The sequence below is a fragment of the Asterias amurensis genome, chromosome 1 (genome assembly GCF_032118995.1).
Source record: "Asterias amurensis chromosome 1, ASM3211899v1".
NCBI classification, from domain to species: domain Eukaryota; kingdom Metazoa; phylum Echinodermata; class Asteroidea; order Forcipulatida; family Asteriidae; genus Asterias; species Asterias amurensis.
The window spans coordinates 15,170,487-15,189,397 of NC_092648.1; the positions used below are offsets into that span (position 1 = coordinate 15,170,487).

At 37.7% G+C, this 18,911-nt stretch overlaps 1 protein-coding gene across 2 annotated transcripts in view; it reads left to right on the plus strand.

Annotated features, from left to right (window-relative positions):
- Positions 1-14,857, plus strand: part of LOC139947002 (transcription factor IIIB 90 kDa subunit-like) — a 51,804-nt gene extending 36,947 nt beyond the window's left edge. The window contains exons 12-18 of one of the 2 annotated variants that reach the window (XM_071944815.1): positions 1,166-1,227; positions 4,940-5,021; positions 6,507-6,565; positions 7,726-7,858; positions 9,604-9,734; positions 10,217-10,421; positions 12,816-14,857. In XM_071944815.1, coding sequence (XP_071800916.1) covers positions 1,166-1,227; positions 4,940-5,021; positions 6,507-6,565; positions 7,726-7,858; positions 9,604-9,734; positions 10,217-10,421; positions 12,816-12,862 — 719 coding nt within the window. In that variant the 3' untranslated portion in view covers positions 12,863-14,857. The remainder of the gene's footprint in view (positions 1-1,165; positions 1,228-4,939; positions 5,022-6,506; positions 6,566-7,725; positions 7,859-9,603; positions 9,735-10,216; positions 10,422-12,815) is intronic. The other variant, XM_071944823.1, reaches the window with a different exon arrangement.
- Positions 14,858-18,911: the final 4,054 nt, after the last annotated feature.

Here is an 18,911-nt window from a genome sequence, read left to right on the forward strand (position 1 = left end):
AACTGGTCTCCTAATCAGAGTGATAGTTATTGGCAGTCTCATAATGTTTTGTAGTTACATCTAACCGTAAAGAAAGGCATTCAAATTCACTGTGCATTTGTATGAAAATATTTCTATTATATAAAACGTTAAGACCATTGAGTTATTGTTTCATACCAGAAATTATGCAGCATTCTTCTGCTCAGCATTAGTTTCAATGTGTCTTTGCTACTATTGGCAAACATGAAGTTTAGAGTCAGTGTCTGAAAGTTATTTCAATCATATGCAAGCCTAGAGATTCAGGTTTTTTGAGGCAATTATGACAAGTATAGCGTTTCTTGACCCAAGCCAGGGATACCTGTAGGGTGGCTAAGTGATCCCAGGAGCTCTATTAGAACCCAGCCATGTTCAGGCATTTTCTTACTTTAAAACCTCTTATTTTGCTTTCAACGTTATGTCAACACATTGACCATACTACATGTTTGTATACCTCAAGGGCTAGCAGTGGGATTTGACAATAGCTGTTATACGGTGTTGTTCTACTGGGGGTTGATTTAACTCACTCAAGCTGTCCTTTCCTTTGAGGCTAAGTCGTTTTATTTATTTAAACTTCTACAGTATGTCCCAGAAGCGGACAAATCGGATGTGGATTTTCTCAGTTTGGGAATCCATAAATTTGCATGGTTGGTCTTTTGTGTTTAAATGTTCATTGACAGCTAATAAGTTGACGCTTCACCCCGCAGCCAATTTTTTCAAGTTGTGAAACTCAAGAAATTGCTTAGCACAGACAAATTATATCTTTGTTTGGGGATGTGTATCTCTGTGCGGGGGTGCGAATCTTTTGTTCAGCGTCGTATTTTTTTTTCTTCGGGGGGTGTAATTTGTAGCTTTGTTTTTCGGGGTGTATATCTTTGTTCAGGGGCGTAGAGTATAAACAATTTTTGGGTGCGTGCATCTGTTTTCAGGGCAGTATATTTTTTATTGGGGGGGGGGGGGGGGAGACGGGGGGTTGTATCTATGTACGGGGTGGTGTGTCCTTGCTCAGTATATAAACTTTTGTCCAATTTCCAGCAACTTTACTCAATGGCTTTTTAGAAATCTTTATAACTGCTTTGTGTTTTGTTGTTTTTGTTGCTTCAAGATTTGTTTGTTTGTTTACTCCTTTATGTTTTTCCCCCTCATCCAGATTTGGAAGAAGAATCTGGTGAGCTTGATCTGACTGGTATTGATGACAGGGAAATAGAAATGGTTCGTTTCATGTTTTTTTCATATCAAATTAAATTCACAGTATAATTAGTTTTTTACCCTTACACTGATGTGCATTAAGCACTGTGTACTTAGTACTTTCCCCGAGTTCTGTGAAAACAAATCCACAAGAAAGTCACTCAAGTGCGATTCGCGATTCAAACCCATAACCTTTTCATTGTTAGAGCAAATGTCTTACAAGGTGTATGTTACAACATTCGGTGCTGAATGGGAGCATGTACCCCTCCCCCTCCTATTGTGTCTTCATTGTATTCTGGAATTCTATGAATTGTTTTAGAAGATTACTGTCTTTACAGGAGGGGAAGAGTGTGTTAGGAAATGAGATTATTATTAATATTTAAACAAAACAAAAATGGGGGGGGAGGGACCTCCCTGCCTCACATATTGAGCGAGGTATCTAACAAGGTTTAGGCAAGCTTTGGTTACCTTTTTAAGAGACAGCAAAGTCAGGACTAGTTTTGATTAATTTGTATGGTACAAGGAGTAAAGAGCTGTAGCATCCTCAATACACAGCATCTGTGAGACAGTGAGAGATACACTCCTTCATCGTCTAATAAGATCCCTGAGACATACACACGCTAGACCACAGAGGAACTGCAAACAAGCAGCTTACTTAACGACTACGTTGAGTGAAAACAAAGATTGGTTTTCAATCATCAATTAGGCTCACATTAAAAAATATATAAAAATTGGGGGGGGGGAGTTTGAGCATCAGTCTAAAACAAACAGTGAAAAAAAAAAAGGATCAAAGCAAAAAGAAAAGTGTCTTTACTTGCATTAATTGTCTCTCTGAGCTTAAAAACAAGTTTCTTTACAAACTCATGTCCTGAAAACTACATGCCCTGCATCTTTCACCTTTGTCAAAATAAAAATTTTGGCTTTGACAAAGAAAATTTTACTTGAGCGTGATTTCAACCAATGACTTCGAGTTTAACTTGCCGGCGCTCTACCAATTGAGCTTTTTATCCCTGCTGGCTGTCAAAAGCTAGTCACAAGCCACACATTTTACTGAAATCCCCAATTGACTCCAACACATACTTCTAAACCCCAACTCCCACCACATCCTATTTCATTCTGACTAAACTGTACTTTTACTGCACCCCCCCCCACCACAGACAACCAACCATAAAATTACTCCACTTTCTTTAGTCCAACCCCATCAAACTCCTCCGATATGAAAGAGCATCCCTTGACCCATTTGCATACCATCTTAGTAATCGTACATCACCTCTCCAGCCTTGCTTGATTGTGACAGTATGAGGGCAGCGGTGAATCTTCACGCTCACAGTCTCATGTTTAACATCATGAGTTATTTGTCTAGTATGCCATCATCCTGTTAAAAAACCAAGCCTGTCTCGCCTGATGTGTCAGATTGATGATGGGGGAGGGGGAGATGGACGAAACAAACTTTAGTAGGAGACTTGCTGGGACGATAGTTGGCAGCAAACTTACGGGGTAAAGCCATTGTTCTCAGAGGTATGCGTGTTCAGAACTACATAACCAATGGAAATTTACCCGGTAAGTCTGCTGCCACCTAGCGTTGGAAAGTCTCCCATTGGTTAAAGTGGTTGTTTATTTTCACAGACTAAAAGCTTTTAGTAAAAAGAGATTACTTTTTCAAGACCTTTACTGTGGGGCGGCCATCTCCGCCCTCTTTTATAAATTAACATAGGCCCTGGCAATATACGCACCTCCAAACAATGCCCGTCTACCATTTCCGCTTTTCTTGTAGCCAATTTCTGTGTGTACATTTTGACCCCCAAATTGACTCCGAAGGGTCTATAACCAAACCAAAGCTGTGAGGGTGAAAAAGTCTGGTGCCTTTAAAATTGTGTTTTTGTACAAAGAAAATGCAACACTTTCACACAAATAAATGGCTCTTTAATGATTTATTGTATAAGAAATGTATGGCCCTTTTTATGAAAAAAAATATATATATATATTATACATTCTTGCAGATCTAAGAAATCTTATAATTAAGATAAACATACTTATTTGGCTCCCGGAATCCTGAAGCTCATACTCGTGTTTACTCCCAAAACTATTTACATTCCATTAACAAAAAGAGTGTCCAGACAAACATTTCTAAAGACAAAACCCATCTGTAAGAAACAAGGATGGATGCCCAAGCACGATTATTGAGGACAGATTACTGGTGTACTGTTGCGTCTGTGTTTACGTTATGCTTCCAGTGTTCCTCAACATGCTACCATTTAGTTATAGAAACAAATTGTTCCAGGACATACAATTTCCTTTACTACACCACCATTCTTAATTCAGCCTGTCTGCCAATGTATGCAGATGTCCTTTAAATAGTCGGCCTGGCAGATGTGAATGTTTTTTAATTTGTTTATTAAGAAGAAATAATAAGCATCTTAAAGGAGGAGAGACATGACCATTTCCAGGCTTAAAGGCAGTGGACACTATTGGTAATTACTCAAAATAATTATTATGATAAAACCTTAATTGGTAACCAGTAATGGGGAGAGGTTGGTAGTATAAAACATTGTGAGAAACAGCTCCCTCTGAAGTGACATAGTTTTCCAGAAAAATTTTCACGAATTCGATTTCGAGACCTCGAGTTTAGAATTTGAGGTCTCGAAATCAAGCATCCGAAAGCACACAACTTCGTGTGACAAGGGTGTTTTTTTCTTTCATAGTTATCTCGCAACTCCGACGACCAATCAAGCTCAAATTTTCACAGGTTTGTTATTTTATGCATATGTTGAGATACATCAAGTGAGAAGACTAGATTTTGACAACTACCAACAGTGTTCAGTGTCTTTAGTTCAAGTGTAAAAAGGTCAGCAAAATTTTCCTGGGGATTTCCTTTAAATTGCTTTGAGTGTGAAAAAGGGATTGTATGGGATAAAAAGGGGTTTGAATAGACATTTGAGATTTGGATGAAAGAAAAAAATATGACACTTTACCAGCTCTAAAAGTAATATTTTCCAGAAAGATACCCAACCAAAAATAAAGAGCCCTGATGCATGAACTACAGAAATCTCATAATGCAAAATGAATAGAAATAAGATTCAAATTTTCATATATTTAAAAGAAGGGTCACAACTACATGTACTTTCAAATCAATTTGAATAAGGTGGCCAAGTATACCTGGGAAATAAAAATTATTCACAGGTTTATTTTGCCGGGGGCGTTTTCTCTACGATGTTAGTTAAGTGAAAGTCAGCCCAATCACAGTAATTACTGGAGGTTTCCACACATTAAACATCTATAGAGACATGCTGGAGGCACGAGCACGATTGATAATAATTGTCAAAGACTAGTATTCTTGTTTGTTGTATCTCAACATTCATGCATGCATAGAAAAACAACCCTGGGCGAAAATGGTCGTTGAAGTTGTAAGAAAAAAAGTTAGAAAAAAAAACACCCTTGCAGCACAAATTTGGGTGCTTTCAGATGCCTGAAGCCTTTCTTAGATGAGAGGCAATTAATTTTAGTGAGAGGCAATTACCTCCGTTCTCAAAAATTAAGTAACTTCAGAAGGGGTCCCGGTTGCTTATTACCAAGTAAGTTTTTATGCAAACATATATTTTGAGTAATTACCAAACGTGTCCAGTGCCTTTAAAGAGAGTTGCAAATGAGGGGCAGGGTTGCATGGAGACATACGAAAGGGGGATGTTTCTCTAAGACACATGACCCAATAATGTGTATTTACGTTGTCTGCTCACAGTTTATACTAAGCCCCCAGGAAGTTGCCATCAAGACGGCCATCTGGACCAAAGAGAATGCCGAATACATCAAGATCATGAAAGGTAAAACTTGCATGTAGCAAATTTAAATGAGTAGTATCACATTTCCCTAGTACTTGTAGAGACGTTTTTATATTGGCGGTGTTTTTGATGTTGGGCTAGATTGCTTTTAGATGATAAGTGGTGGGTTGTGGCGGGATGGCGTGGGCTCGGAATATCATTGGTAGTGATTGGGTAATTGCAAAGTTTGTATTTGAAATCAAGAGATGGCACCGATGTTGGTAACGTTAGCAAAACTGCTGCAAGTAGTACCTGCCATAAATAAAGACAATGTACAGCTTTGGTGGTATTGACAAACCTGCTGCAACTGGTACCCTTATTAGACCTGCCATGAACAAAGATAAGGTACAGCTTTGATCATGTTGGCGTAAACTACTGCCATTGATCTGATTGCTTTTTCTATTTTTTTTTTGCTTTTTTAAAATAAATAATCAAGACAAGGGATTCAGAAATGTTGATGAAACTCTGTTTCCTGTGGTGGGATGCGTGTTCTGTATGTGATCTCTTTGATTGAATTTTGAATCTCCTAAATATAATTTTACTTTATACACAACTTAAATATGAGAGTTGGTTAACAATATCAGCTTAAGATTTGGTTTTGAGTTAAGGACATTGATTCGATATCCTGATTCCAAAACATGTCAGTACTATGGTGCTTGTCCAGTGCAGCATTATACCTCTTAAACTAGTTCCAGTTCAGCACAGTAGCTCTGCTTAATGCTCAGATTATTCAGTGACATTTAAACATTGTTGACTCAAATGTTAGAATGAGCCTGGGGGATAAACAGCCCGCAGGGATAAAAACAAAAACAAATTAAGCCTGTAATTTGCCCCCATCTCGCCGAGTTTAACCTTCTCCGTGTTATCCCATCGGTCATTTCTACTGCTACATTCATGGTTCCATTGAGTGCTCAGTGAGTAGACCGGGGTATTTGTTTTGAATAAGTGTACCGCCACACTGTTTGCTTTTATGGTTAGTAAAAAGAAAGTAGGTGGGGGGAAGTACTAATGCAATCAGACATTTTCAATCTGAAGCGTTTATTGCATTTGGATTGTGGAAAATGAAGCCAGAGTATGCATCAGAAGAACTTATTGAATGATAAATGTCATGGGTTAGTCTGGCTCTGTAAGAAGCGAGTCTACAATGGTATTTCAAAGAAATATTGATTTTTTCCCAAGTCCAAAGTTTTTTTTTTTTTACATACATGTAAGTGGAATGTGGGTGTTCGGAGGGGGAAGGCGTGGGTGGTGTAAAGTACTTGGAGGAAACTGGGCACCCATGAGTGCCCATAATATGTTGGTGGTACTTTGTAGTTAAATCTGCTTGATTGTAAAAGGCAACAGTCGGCAAGTTGTGTCTGGTAATGTCTGGATATAAATGAAGATATAGAAACAGTGATTTGTGAAATGCCAGTTAGCTGCAAAGCTTTAATGTTGTTATGTTAACTCTTTTCATTAAATGTTTTCAATTTAAATTCTTTCTTGTAGAAAGAGAGGAAAAAGAAGCCTTAGAGAAAGAGCAAGGGATAACCAAAGAACCCAAGAAGGTAAATAATGTTATGAAACATTTGTGGAGGATGGAGTCTGCATCAAGATTTCATTTTTGCAATTATTGGTGCATGAGGTTGGTTAACAATACTTTACATTTCTGCGATCAATCTGAGACTTTTGAATGCTAGTTAACAGCAGACTTTCCAAGGTAAACTTTCATTGTTTACGTCATTCTTCTGAGCATGCTCATATTTCCAAGAAGATTGGATTTACCATGTAAGTCTTCTGCCACCTAGAGTCCCCAAAAGTCTCCCAGTGATAGTCAGGCTGTTGTCTGATAACTGCACTTGACTTTCATATGTACATGTACGTAGATGGTATAAGACCAGTTACAGATGGTATAATGCTGCAATATATTCATGACTTGTGTATTCACTGTCACTTCTCACAAATGAGAATTGTTCCTTTTGTCTATTTGGCTCACAATTGAATGTACTTCTTGAAGTTTGTTCTTGCCTTGTTCACTCTGTCTTAATGTTTGTTTTAATTGTTCTATTGACTGTATATTAAATATAAAATTGTGAAGTGCTGTAAAATTCTTTATTTGTACATTAACTTTCATACATGTATCTTACATAAAGGTACTTATCTATTTGAGTTTATTGTGTTACTTTGTCATCGGACATTTGCTGCAGTGTTGCCTAAGTCATGGCCGATCACTTCCCTGCCCGAACCCCTTCGAAAGAATAAACTTCTGTGACTGGTATCCTGCTATTATTTGTGAAGCTGACACATTTTCACCAAAACTGATGTCTCGTTTGTATTACATGTAATTTAATGAGTGTCCTCTACATGTCGATCATGCATTATATATTCAGTTCAAACTAATACTTGTTTTGTTACTGTTGCTTTTTATTCTACTTTGAGAAATGTTTGATTCATATTGCAAGTACTGCTTTTATATTAATTGTTTTTTTCTCTTTCTCATACACCGCACTGTAAAGGGGGCCTACTCAATAGTATACTTTCCCAAGTCCTTTGTAAAAACTCCACAGATATATCACGCGGGTGGGATTCAAACCAACAAGCTAAGTTGTCATTCCACAGAAGATGCCTTACCACGAGACCACTGAGCTCGCGCGGTAGCTAGAGACATTTGTTAATCCAATATTCTTATCAGCGGGTACGGTAAATTATTTATTGTTGTTCATTGAAGAGGAAGAAACATGTCCGGAAGCCACAAATCCAGGCCAGCACCGCTGGAGAAGCCATCGAGAAACTCCTCATAGAGAAGAAGATATCCAGCAAAATCAATTACGAAGTTCTGAGGGATCTAAATAGAACATCAGGTGAGTAACTCCACCATCCCGAGGCCAAGGCTATGGTGTGAAGTAACTTCCCACACTTCTAAGACTAACGCCTTATTTCTGACAGGTCTGATCAAATCTACATGTGTTGACCTTGTTTATCAAAATGTGAATTGTACTTAATTTCATTACAAAGTAGTTCAGCATCCTTTAAGATGTTACATTAAGATCGAAGGTCCTGTGTACTTATGGATTAGGAGGTGCATAGAGAGGGAACTGGAGCACATCATGGAAGAGTATAATACTGATTTTGTTAATTTTGTTGTACACTGACTTCCATAACACTTACAGTACATCACACCTAGGTGTGATGTAGCTACCCACACTTCTAAAATTAATGCCTTATTTCTCACATTGGCTCAGCTTTGCGACCGTTTTGATCAAATCTACATGTGTTGACCTTGTTTATCAAAATGTGAAGTTTAACCATAGAGCTATATATTGACTAGAGCGTTAACACCCTGTTATACACGCACTAAGGTTTTGAAGCGGTGTGGGCGCATCCATGTTTATGTACAAACAAATAAAAAAGTTTGGAATTTTGTTCGGCAAATGTACGGCTATTTGCATGATAGTGCGTTTGTTCTTTTCTTTGTGTCATCGAACAAAAAAATGCTGCAAATGTGAACGCACAATCTGCTGATGAGTGTACGAAACTGCAAGGGTCATGAGGCGCGTATACTTTTTTTTAGTACATCATTCAAGTCGAACTTACGGTTTACGTTATCAATTTAATTAGCCTAGGTGTGAAATAATGGCCGCCTAAACTTTTTGCTGTTAAATACGCAAATGCTTAACTAAATTAATCTGGGCCCAATTTCATAAAGCTGTAACCAAGTTGTTAAAGTTACTATTTTAGTATTATAGAAATCAACTGTCCTATGAGGAAAAACATAGTCATTGTACCTGTTTTTCTTCCTATGGTATTTAAGGAAATGCCTCAACCATCTTAGGAGAAAAAACACACAGTTACTATGTCTTTTGTATTCCAAGGATGGTTAAGGAAATGCCTCAACCTTCCTAGGAGAAAATAAAACACTTACTATATATTTTTATTCCTAGGATGGTTAAGGAAATGCCTCAACCATCCTAGGAGGAAAAAAACATTGTTGCTATGTATTTTTTTATTCCTAGGATAGTTAAGGAAATGTCTCAACCATCCTAGAAGGAAAAACACAGTTACTTTGTCTTTTTTTTAATTATATGACAGTAAAGGAAATGCCTCAATTATCCTAGACAAAAAGACATGGAGTACATGTTTTTAAAATCCTAGCTTAGTTCAGGAAAACCTCAAGCTTAGGAGGATTATTGGATGCACCTTTTTGTTTACATTCAGGACAGAATATCTGAGGGAGAAACACAATGGTGAACATTTCTTTTTTTTTGAGAAAATATTCACGTAATATTTCTCTAAATAAATGTTTATATTCTGCTTGTGTTTCTGTGTATCTTACTGTTAGGAAACATTCATAGATCAATAATAGTGCACAGGGGCTAATTTTATAAAAGCAGAAAATACTGTGGACAAATTTCTTTACTAAGCACAATTTGCGTAAGGCACCAGTCACAACATTGTTAACTGAATGTAATTTTGGCTGGTAGCCTATTTCTGTTACAAGCAATACTTTTCTGTGCTAAGCAAGTTTGTGTATTTTCAGGCTTTATGATTCCCTAAATTGTACCATCCACTCATTACAAACCACTGTCTTGTCTTTTTCACCCCTCAGTCCAGCAACCAGCCACTCCGACCACGCCCACAGTCCTGGACAGTCCCATCAAGAATGTACTGCCGCTGAGACCGGTAGTATCTGCCAACAAGAGAGTCAGACCACTTCTGGGTGCCTCGGCCAAGAGCAAGGTAAAACTTACAGCTTTTCATCACCAATTGATGAGAACCCCTTGATATCAGCCGGGTAGTGTTGTGGTTCATTCATTGGAACAACTCTTTTGGTTTCTTAAATGATTTGAGCTTGAACAAAGACAAACTACTAGAGTGGGATTTGAACCAATGACCTCCAGATAAACATGCCAGCGCTCTACCAACTGAGGTACATGTATCTAGTCATATGTTGGCGATCTCCATATTTTTTCAACATCTCTTTGTTCAGGGTTCCAGTCAGAAGTAAAAAGTTAATTGCTGTGTAGCCAGGGATCACACCTGAGTTGATGATACAACCTGGGAAGCGGCAGCCAGGGATGGTCTTCAGAGGATACAACTTTATTTCAGAGGGGAAACAATTCTTTGCTCAACCCAAAGCATAACAAAAAATTACAAGTCGTTTTCCATTATGGTTTATTTATTGATATCTTTTGTTTCCTGTTAAACTTTCATTGACTTAGATGCCAGCAATCAAGCACATCAAGCTCGATTTAGGAGTCCAACCGGAGAGCCTCGCCCCATCCAACATAGTGGTAGAATCCGGTCCAGTGGAATATGCTTCAGCCATGGGGACACCTGATTGCATAGAAGGTGTGGGAGGGGAATACTATGAGGAAGAATCTACTCTGCAAAGTGCTGCACAGCTCATGGGACGAGGAGGTACATGTAAGCCAAGTTACCGAAGAAAAAAAAAATGAAAAAAACATTTTCTTTCGCCTTTTTTGTACTAACTGTACTCTTTTTTTGAAGTTCTTTTCAAAATGTCCACAGGCACTGATGCACTAGAGGTATTGAGCCAGCCCGTTACCTTGTGTGGGATCATGCTTTTTACGCACATGCTCCGTGCCTTTGGAACTGTATCCCTAATCAAATTCGTTTCGCAGAGACCCTTGACATTTTCAAGAAACATCTCAAAACTTTTCTTTTCAATGATTGATTGCTTTGTCGAACTGTTTTCCCATTATTAATAGTGCCATTATTTTTTGCTCATTGTTTAGTTTCTTTTACAGCGCTGTGGTATCCTGTGTAAGAGCGCCCTGTCTATAGATGCCTAATAGTTTTTATTATTATTATTGTTACCTTGCACATTCTAGAGCAGGTGTCTTCACTACGAGACCATGGAGTTAATAACCCTCAGCGCAGGGAGCTTCATTTACATGTACAGTTATGTATACAGTGCATTATACATTCATTGTGTATCTTTTTTGATGATTTGGATCTTGAAGGAATTTACATTGGTTGCTATTAGGAGAAATCCTCTGCCTAAACTTGCTGACAAATGAGGCAAGAGGCAAAGAAACCTGTAGATTTGAATGAATTTATTGTTTTGTGCTTACATCAATATCATTGTTTTTATTGTTGTGTCGATGGTCAATATTGGATGAAAGAGAAATGATATCTTGCATCCTATAACTAAGAATTCTGTAATAACTGATATTTTATTGTGTAATAACTGTTGCCAAATGACAGATAATAACAAACTTGTAGTCTTATTGTGTTAATCACCATTTATTTGTTGCTTTTGTTCAATACTTTGATAAAAAGCAAATACAATGTGTCTTCATAGAATTTGGCCTGTGTCCACACCATATCTACTTTGCTCTGTGTAATTTTCCTGGTATAAAATGTTTTGTTTTCTTGTTTTTTCAAAATATTTTGCCTCTGTGGTTTTCATTTGTTTTGTTGTACACTTTGCAACCGCTGGGAATATGCTGTTATTATTATTATTATTGCTATAAATATCTTATAATGTGTCTTATTTATGATTGACTTCATGACAAAATAACCAGCCATGAAAAACCACTGTGTACCCTTGGATTTCATCATTCAAGCACATTTGGATCTCCATCACTTTGATTTATGCCATTGCAGCTCTCTCTTTTATTCAGTTTCCTGAAGCTGCAGACAATGAAATACTGCCTCCTTTTATTAAACTGGATCACAGTGCTCTACTTCGAACGACCCCGGCCATCCAGTGCCAAGAGTTCCCCTCTTTCTCTCTCCCTCTCTCATCCCCTGTCTCCTCTTTTAGCGTCCCACCATGACGTATCTACCACAGACAATATTAATGAATCTTCTCTCCTCGTCAATGCTCACCTAGTGTCTCACTGTCCGACAGGTGTATCAGTTCCATTAGGGTTTGGGAAACACATACTCCCTGAGGGGGAGTACAAGACAGGATGCGAGTGGCTCAACATCACTTCTTATTACTAGAGAAGAGGATGGGGGCGGGGTCGCCGGAGGAGGGTGGGAAAGCATCTTGTATGTGGAGGGAATCGTGTGTCTTTTGAATTGTTTAATGAGAAAGGATACTTGTTTTTAGAGTCTTATGTTCTTATTGATTGTCTGGGAGTAGGGGTAATAGAGATGAGAAACAGGATGTACAGTATTGTTAATGTTGTAACAAAATATATTTTGAGGTACATGCATTGAATAGGTCTCATATTTCAAAAACTGAGCTCTACATATCTTGCATGACAAAATATGAGTGCTTTGATATGTCCTTAGATGTGTAATACAGGGCTATATAAAAACCTATTATTTTGTTATTATTTTTATTGTTGTTTATAGATGTATATACACGTATATATAGCTTTTTCTTTCATTAAAACGGTAACGTGCAATAAGGAATATTAGATGGGAATAAGAGTCAAAGGGGTCATGTTTTCATGATGTATTATATTGGCAAGGTAGTGTTTATTTGGTTTCAATCATAGTGGATAATTGTTAGAATATTTTTGTAGTCAGGCTTACGTCATATCCGAAATGATCAAACAGCACCAGGAATGTCAATTATGAAAACACGTTAAAGATTAATAACCACTGGAAATACACCGGAGATGGATGCACTCCCGTATGTATCAGATCCTCCAGCGGATTAATATCAACACTATGTCATCTTAAAACTTGCCTCTGTGGGATTCCCATACCCCGGGTTTCGGAATGTTTGATGTAGTCACGGCACGCTGCCGCTGATTACCGTTCGGATTATTAGCACCCCGAGTGTTTATTAATGTAACTCTCTGATGATGAAGAACCCGCTTTTTATTTATCTCACAGGTATTGATGACTTCCATGACTCGTATGACGTGGATGATTTGGAATAACGGCCAGCGAGACATCCATTCCAATAATGGCTTGTTGCACAGCCGCCGAAGTTAGACCAGGCGCTGACATTGTGATGAATCATCATCCATCGGAGTCCATCCATCGTAACGCTGGGCCAGCCGTCGTCATCTTGAGGCCTGGTGCGATGAAGAAGAAACCCCACCTTATTTTATTGAGTAAACATAAGGCATCTTGTATTTACTCCCTTAATAATAAAGGACATTTGTAGAGCATGGATACCCACCAAGTTTCATCCTATAAACCATCTCAGCTCTTTGGGGAGTAGGCAGGTCGTGCTGCAGTATGTAGCACACATGGCCAACACATGGTTGTTTCGGTTGATTGCCTGTTATTTCTAACTGAGCAAAATTCTTCTGTGCTGAGCAGAATCATATTTGGTAGATTGCCTGTTTTTCTTTGTGAAGACAGCTTTTTCTGTGTTGAGCCAAAAGTGTGCAGATGTAAACCATTCTCATAATACTGCCAATTTTGCCATGTCAATATTTTGCGTCCTTTAAAGGCTCAATGGTTGTACGTGCGTGCTAATAGAGTTTACATCGCGTATGCGTAGGTATTGATTGCCTTACACTTAAATTTGCACGCTAGTGTGCCAATACACTTGTGGCTATGAGCACCAAACAAGCCTTTTTAAAAACGGCCTAAAACATTCACCTGTTTACCAATAGGATTTTGCCAAAACTAACTAGGATAATTTTGAATTTAATTCATACATTCTACTTTTCTGAAACTAATAGCCAGAGTTTGTTTTGCTTTCTTTTTTCCACTCCCCCCCCCTCCTTTAACCTATTTTCCTGAAGCGGCTGAGGAGAAATAATGTATGCAACGTTATCCATTTACCTTATAAATAATAATAGGAATTCATCATTACACATTGTATCAAACTGCTTTGACTATTAACCCTGTTCATTGGGCACTCCATAAAACATCTCAACACCTTTGGAGAGTGCAACACCGGCAACCAAGTTGCAGACAAATTGCAGACATATTGCAGAGATGAGATTGTAAAGACTTTTGGCTGAATTCAGACTTTTTATGTCGGCCTGGTGAAGAAAATCAGACAATATTTTTTTCCACAAATAAAGAAATCCTGCTCATTGGTTAACTTCTCTAGTGCTTTGGATACTGTTTCCAAGGGTTACCAAACGGTAGAAATGACATCATTTCAACATACCTTTGAATTTGTATCAAATTTTCAGACTTTTTTGTTAGTAATGACTCTCGTCCCTGATATTGCTAATCATTCACATCAACCATCTCTAGCCCCGCAGTAACCCCTCCTTGGTAAATGAGAGTCATTCATGTCAAATGAACAAGTTCATGTCCTATTCATTTTCTCAGGAGGGAAGGTAGCAGACAAATTCAAAAATATAACATTTACTTTTCTTGTTGAAGAGTTGTTTTGCCGATCGATTTGTTTTGGTATATCTTTCCAGAAAAGCCTAACCAAGCTGCAACTTTATGTTTAGTTAGGATATTCGATGACCCCAGGAAAAACAATTTCTGCATTTTATATACATTTTCCCCTTGCATGATGTCGTTGACCACAACCCGAATCCCCCACTATATCCTGTGTTAATTATTTTGTCATTTTGTCTTTGTTTGTATTATTGTATTATATTATTTATTTCTTCATGTTTTTTGGGGGGCAGGGGGTTTTCTAGTTAATATTATCTCTGGCACTAAGCCAAGTGCCATGAATCCGTTATCATGTCTGGCACACCTGTATGTCTGAACACAGTCTCTAAAAGTGTCACACCAATTATCTTTCCAATTCTAAAAACCTGATCGAATGTGATATGAGTTATATGATCCAGACAGGATGTATAAGGAATCGACTGTCGGCTAGACAGATCCGACCACTAAATCAACCAATCTACCCTAGAAAGCGCCACTATCACTGAAGAGAAACTGTACCAGCTCAAAAGAAATTAAGAATAAATCTACTCAGAGAGGGAGCCCGGGGGGGGGGGGGGGGGGGGTTGTGCTCCCAAAGTTAAAGGCACTGGACACTATTGGTAATTACTTAAAATAATTTCCTTGCATCAAAACTTACTTGGTAACAAGCAATGAAAAGCTGTTGAGTGTATAAAACATTGCAAGAAACGGATCCCTCTGAAGCAGCGTAGTTTTTGAAAAAAGTAATTTCAAACTCAAATTAATATTAATTTTTAAAATACTTCAGGCCTGAAGCCTTTTATTATTAAGCATCTGAATCACACAATTTGTGCAACAAGGGTGTTTTTCCCCATTATTTTCTTGCAACTTCGATGACCAATTGAGTAAAATTTTCACAGATTTGTTATTTTATGCACATTTTTGGTTATACCAAGTGAGAATACTGGTCTTTGACAAAAACCAAACATGTCCAGTGCCTTTAAGGGGTTGGTAGAGGGGGGGGGGAGGGGGAAATTTAAAAGAAACCAAATAAAGAGAGGGATGAGTCACCGTGTATACACACTGGCCCAGTGGCCTAATTTTGAGGAAACCGGGGTTGCTCGCTGAGTGAATATAGATTGCATCACATGAGATAATCCCCCCCTCCCTACCACCAGTGAATCAGCCTCATGTATGTTAGCACTAGTTCATTAGTATACATTACAATGGGTTACATTGCGAGCTTGTCATCTCCATTCTAAACATGAAGTCCCTCGGCACGATGATGACAGGGGAGATTTTTTGTCATTTTTTTCTTTTTCTTGCCTGGGCAGTCCCAGAGAAGAGGGGGTGAAAGACCGGGCATCGCTTGCTCTTAGTGAAGGGGGGGGGGGTGGGGGAGTGAGACACAGAGAGGATGAGATATGGGTTAATGAATGTAAGAGTTGAGGGGTAATGTTGGACAGACATTGTGCACTAGATATGAACGGTTACTGAACCCTTTTACTTGATGTAACCCTATATCTTGTTGAAGAGTAAAGTTTGTGAGGAAGTGATAGGTATATATTTCCTCGGCCGACAATTTTGTAATTATGTTTTGTTTTTTTTATTGCCTTGCGCAGTGCTATAGAAGAACTCCAAACTTATCACCACATTTTCCATGTAGGGCATTTTTTTCACAATTGCTGAATATCATTACTTTTGTTTGACTTCACTAGGAAAAAACAGGTACATTAAAATCAGGTTTAAAAAAAAAATGTTTGATATAATTTTTGCAAAGAGGACATGAAGGAGTAGGAAGATGACCGTTAGTATTGCATTTGAATTGAGACAAGTTGTAAGAGGCAGGGAAGCAGTTTACAGGTAGACAATTCTAAAGTAAAGTCTGGTTCATAGTTCCTCTGATGCTTCATGCAAAGGGAATTTGACATCACAGCTGGGAAGGTTTAGCATGAGTTTGTAGCTACAAAACTGAAAACACATCACAAAAACTTCCCCTTTTCTCAATTTCTGAATTTCATTGCTTTTGTTTGACTCCACCAGGGAAAACAGGTTAAATAAATAGTCAGTTTTTGTTTAAAGGTTTTTAATGGAAATTGCCAATCACAAGGCCTTTATAAACAATGAAACAGGGCAACTCTTGTGAATTGTTCATGAGAATTTGTGACGTCAAATTCGCTTTGCACTCACGTTCGCAGGAAGTATGAATCTGGCCTTAGGCAGTCCGTGTGAAGATGCTTGATAAGCACCACTGGGTTTTCTATTTTAAACTACAGAAAAGTTGCTCAGGATTATTTCTATTAAAATCATGAAAAGTGTGATTGATTTTTAATTCTGAAAATGTAGACCTTCCCTGATAGTTTTGTTTCTTTTGCTGAAAGTTACGGCTGTTTTTCTTAAAGACTCTGGACACTGTCGGTAATTACTTAAAATAACTGTTGGCATAAAAACTGACTAGGTAACGAGTTATGTGGAGCTGTTGATAGTAACATTCCGTCTGAAGTAATGTAGTTTTTGAGAGAAAGAATTTTTTTCCACGAAATTGATTTTAAGAAAATTTTGGAGTAAGATTTTGAGGTCTCGAAATCAAGGATCTGAAAGCACACAACTTCGTGTAACAAGGGTGTTTTTTCTTTCATTATTATCTCGGATCTTTGACAACCAATTGAGTTCAAATTGTCACAGGTTTGTTATTTTATGCATATGTTGAGATACAGCAAGTAAGAAGACTGGTCTTTGACAATTACCAACAGTGGACACTGTTGGTAATTGGTAAAAAGGGAAAGCATGCATCAACTATTATGAGAAAAACATCCTGTGATATTTCAGGAAATGCCTCAAACATCTTAGGAGAAAAAAACACAGATACTAAGTCTTTTTTTATTCAAAGATGGTTAAGGAAATGGCTTAACCATCCAAGGAAAAACACACACTAACTATGCATTTTTTATACCTAGGATGGTTAAGGAAATGCCTCAACCATCCTAGGAGGAAAAACACAGTTACTTTGTATTTTATTAAACTATGACGGTAAAGGAAATTCCTCAATTTTCCGAGAAAAAAGACTTGGGTGTTTTTTTCCTTTCATTATTATCTCACAACTTTGACTTGAGTTCAATTACCAAACGTGTCCAGTGTCTTGGTTCAACCTTACGCTTTGTTGGGAAGAATTTATTTATCAATTTTGTCACAAAATTTTCAGATTAGTTCTTTTCCTAGAAGTGGATATGACTTTTTCTATCAAGCAGGTGACCACCTGACTTGTTAGTGAACTGTTTTGTAAATGTATTCCATCTATTTAAAAGGTGTAAATATTTGTTGATAAAGTGTAAAATAGCATTTAACATTATGAATAAAAAGTGTGTTTTATAAAAACATTGCATTACTGAGATCTCAACAAATTGTTTTTGCTTTTCATTTAATACTGGGGTATTGGCTAACATTTTCCTTACGTTGGTGTTGGGATCTAATCCTATGCCAGTTGGAATGCCAGAGCTCTCCACTTACTGTGGGTATCTGATGGAAATATTTCTTTGGAGGATTGGTATTGGCATTCACTCTCGTATCAGGATTGGAACAAAGTATTTTATGATTATAAATCCTTTTGATGTTGGACCCTGATTGTGTACATAATCTAAATGATTATGAAAAATCAATAAATGGCAGTAAACAAATACTCCGAAATATAAACTAGACTGTATTCTCGAATGTCTGTCTTCATGTTGGAAATCATCCTTCCATTTATTGTATTTATACGTCAAGATTTCAATGGGTATAATTTCTTGCATCTTTTTCGAAAATTATTTACAATAAGTTTTGTACATACACAAGCAGTACTTATATCATGTGTAGAAAAGTTAGCGAAGACCGCAGTCAAATGTTTTCCCTTTAATTCCCAAACCCAATGCAAAGTGCATTTTTAATCTAAATGTGAAATACTCATTTCCTATGTGCAAGGTGAAGATGTTTTATTTTGTGCATGGACTTCAGAAAAGCTACAATGGTCCATTAGTTATCCCAACCGATATTATCAAAATGCCACCATCTTGATTTTCCCCCCATACAGCACTTGTGATCGAACTGAGGCTGGAAGCCCAAAATAGTCATTTACTACCCTCCCGTTTTCATATCAGTGTAATAAATGTGGATTGGTAGTCAGACCAGCGTGGACAAAACAGCAAAATGGTTTTGAACCAGAGGCCAATCTTTAATAAGCCAAAGTTTTTTATACAAAACTTTCAAGTTACTGTGCCCTACAGGTTTAGTTTTTAATACACACTTCATTTGGTTTGTGTTCATGCAGTGTTTACTATAACAGAATACTACAATGCTCTAATCTAGCCCTATGAGAATCAAGTGACTTATGGCTACAGTGTTGAAGAGTGGGTCTTTCTGATGTTCCGGCCATAGCCGGCCCATAGTCACTGGCGAAGCCATTTATTTCCAAATGTGATCTATTGCCCAGATATTTCAGGGTTTAACTTGTACTTAACTTTCGCTTTCAACCTTGACAGATATTTACTTGTAAATTAAAGGAACAATTTGATTTGTATCAGATTATCATATACATGAATGTAAACTGAAAGTAAAATACAGCAAAGCTACTCTAGTGTAGTAGATCCAGACCTGGTACATCCCTGTGTACAATTACAG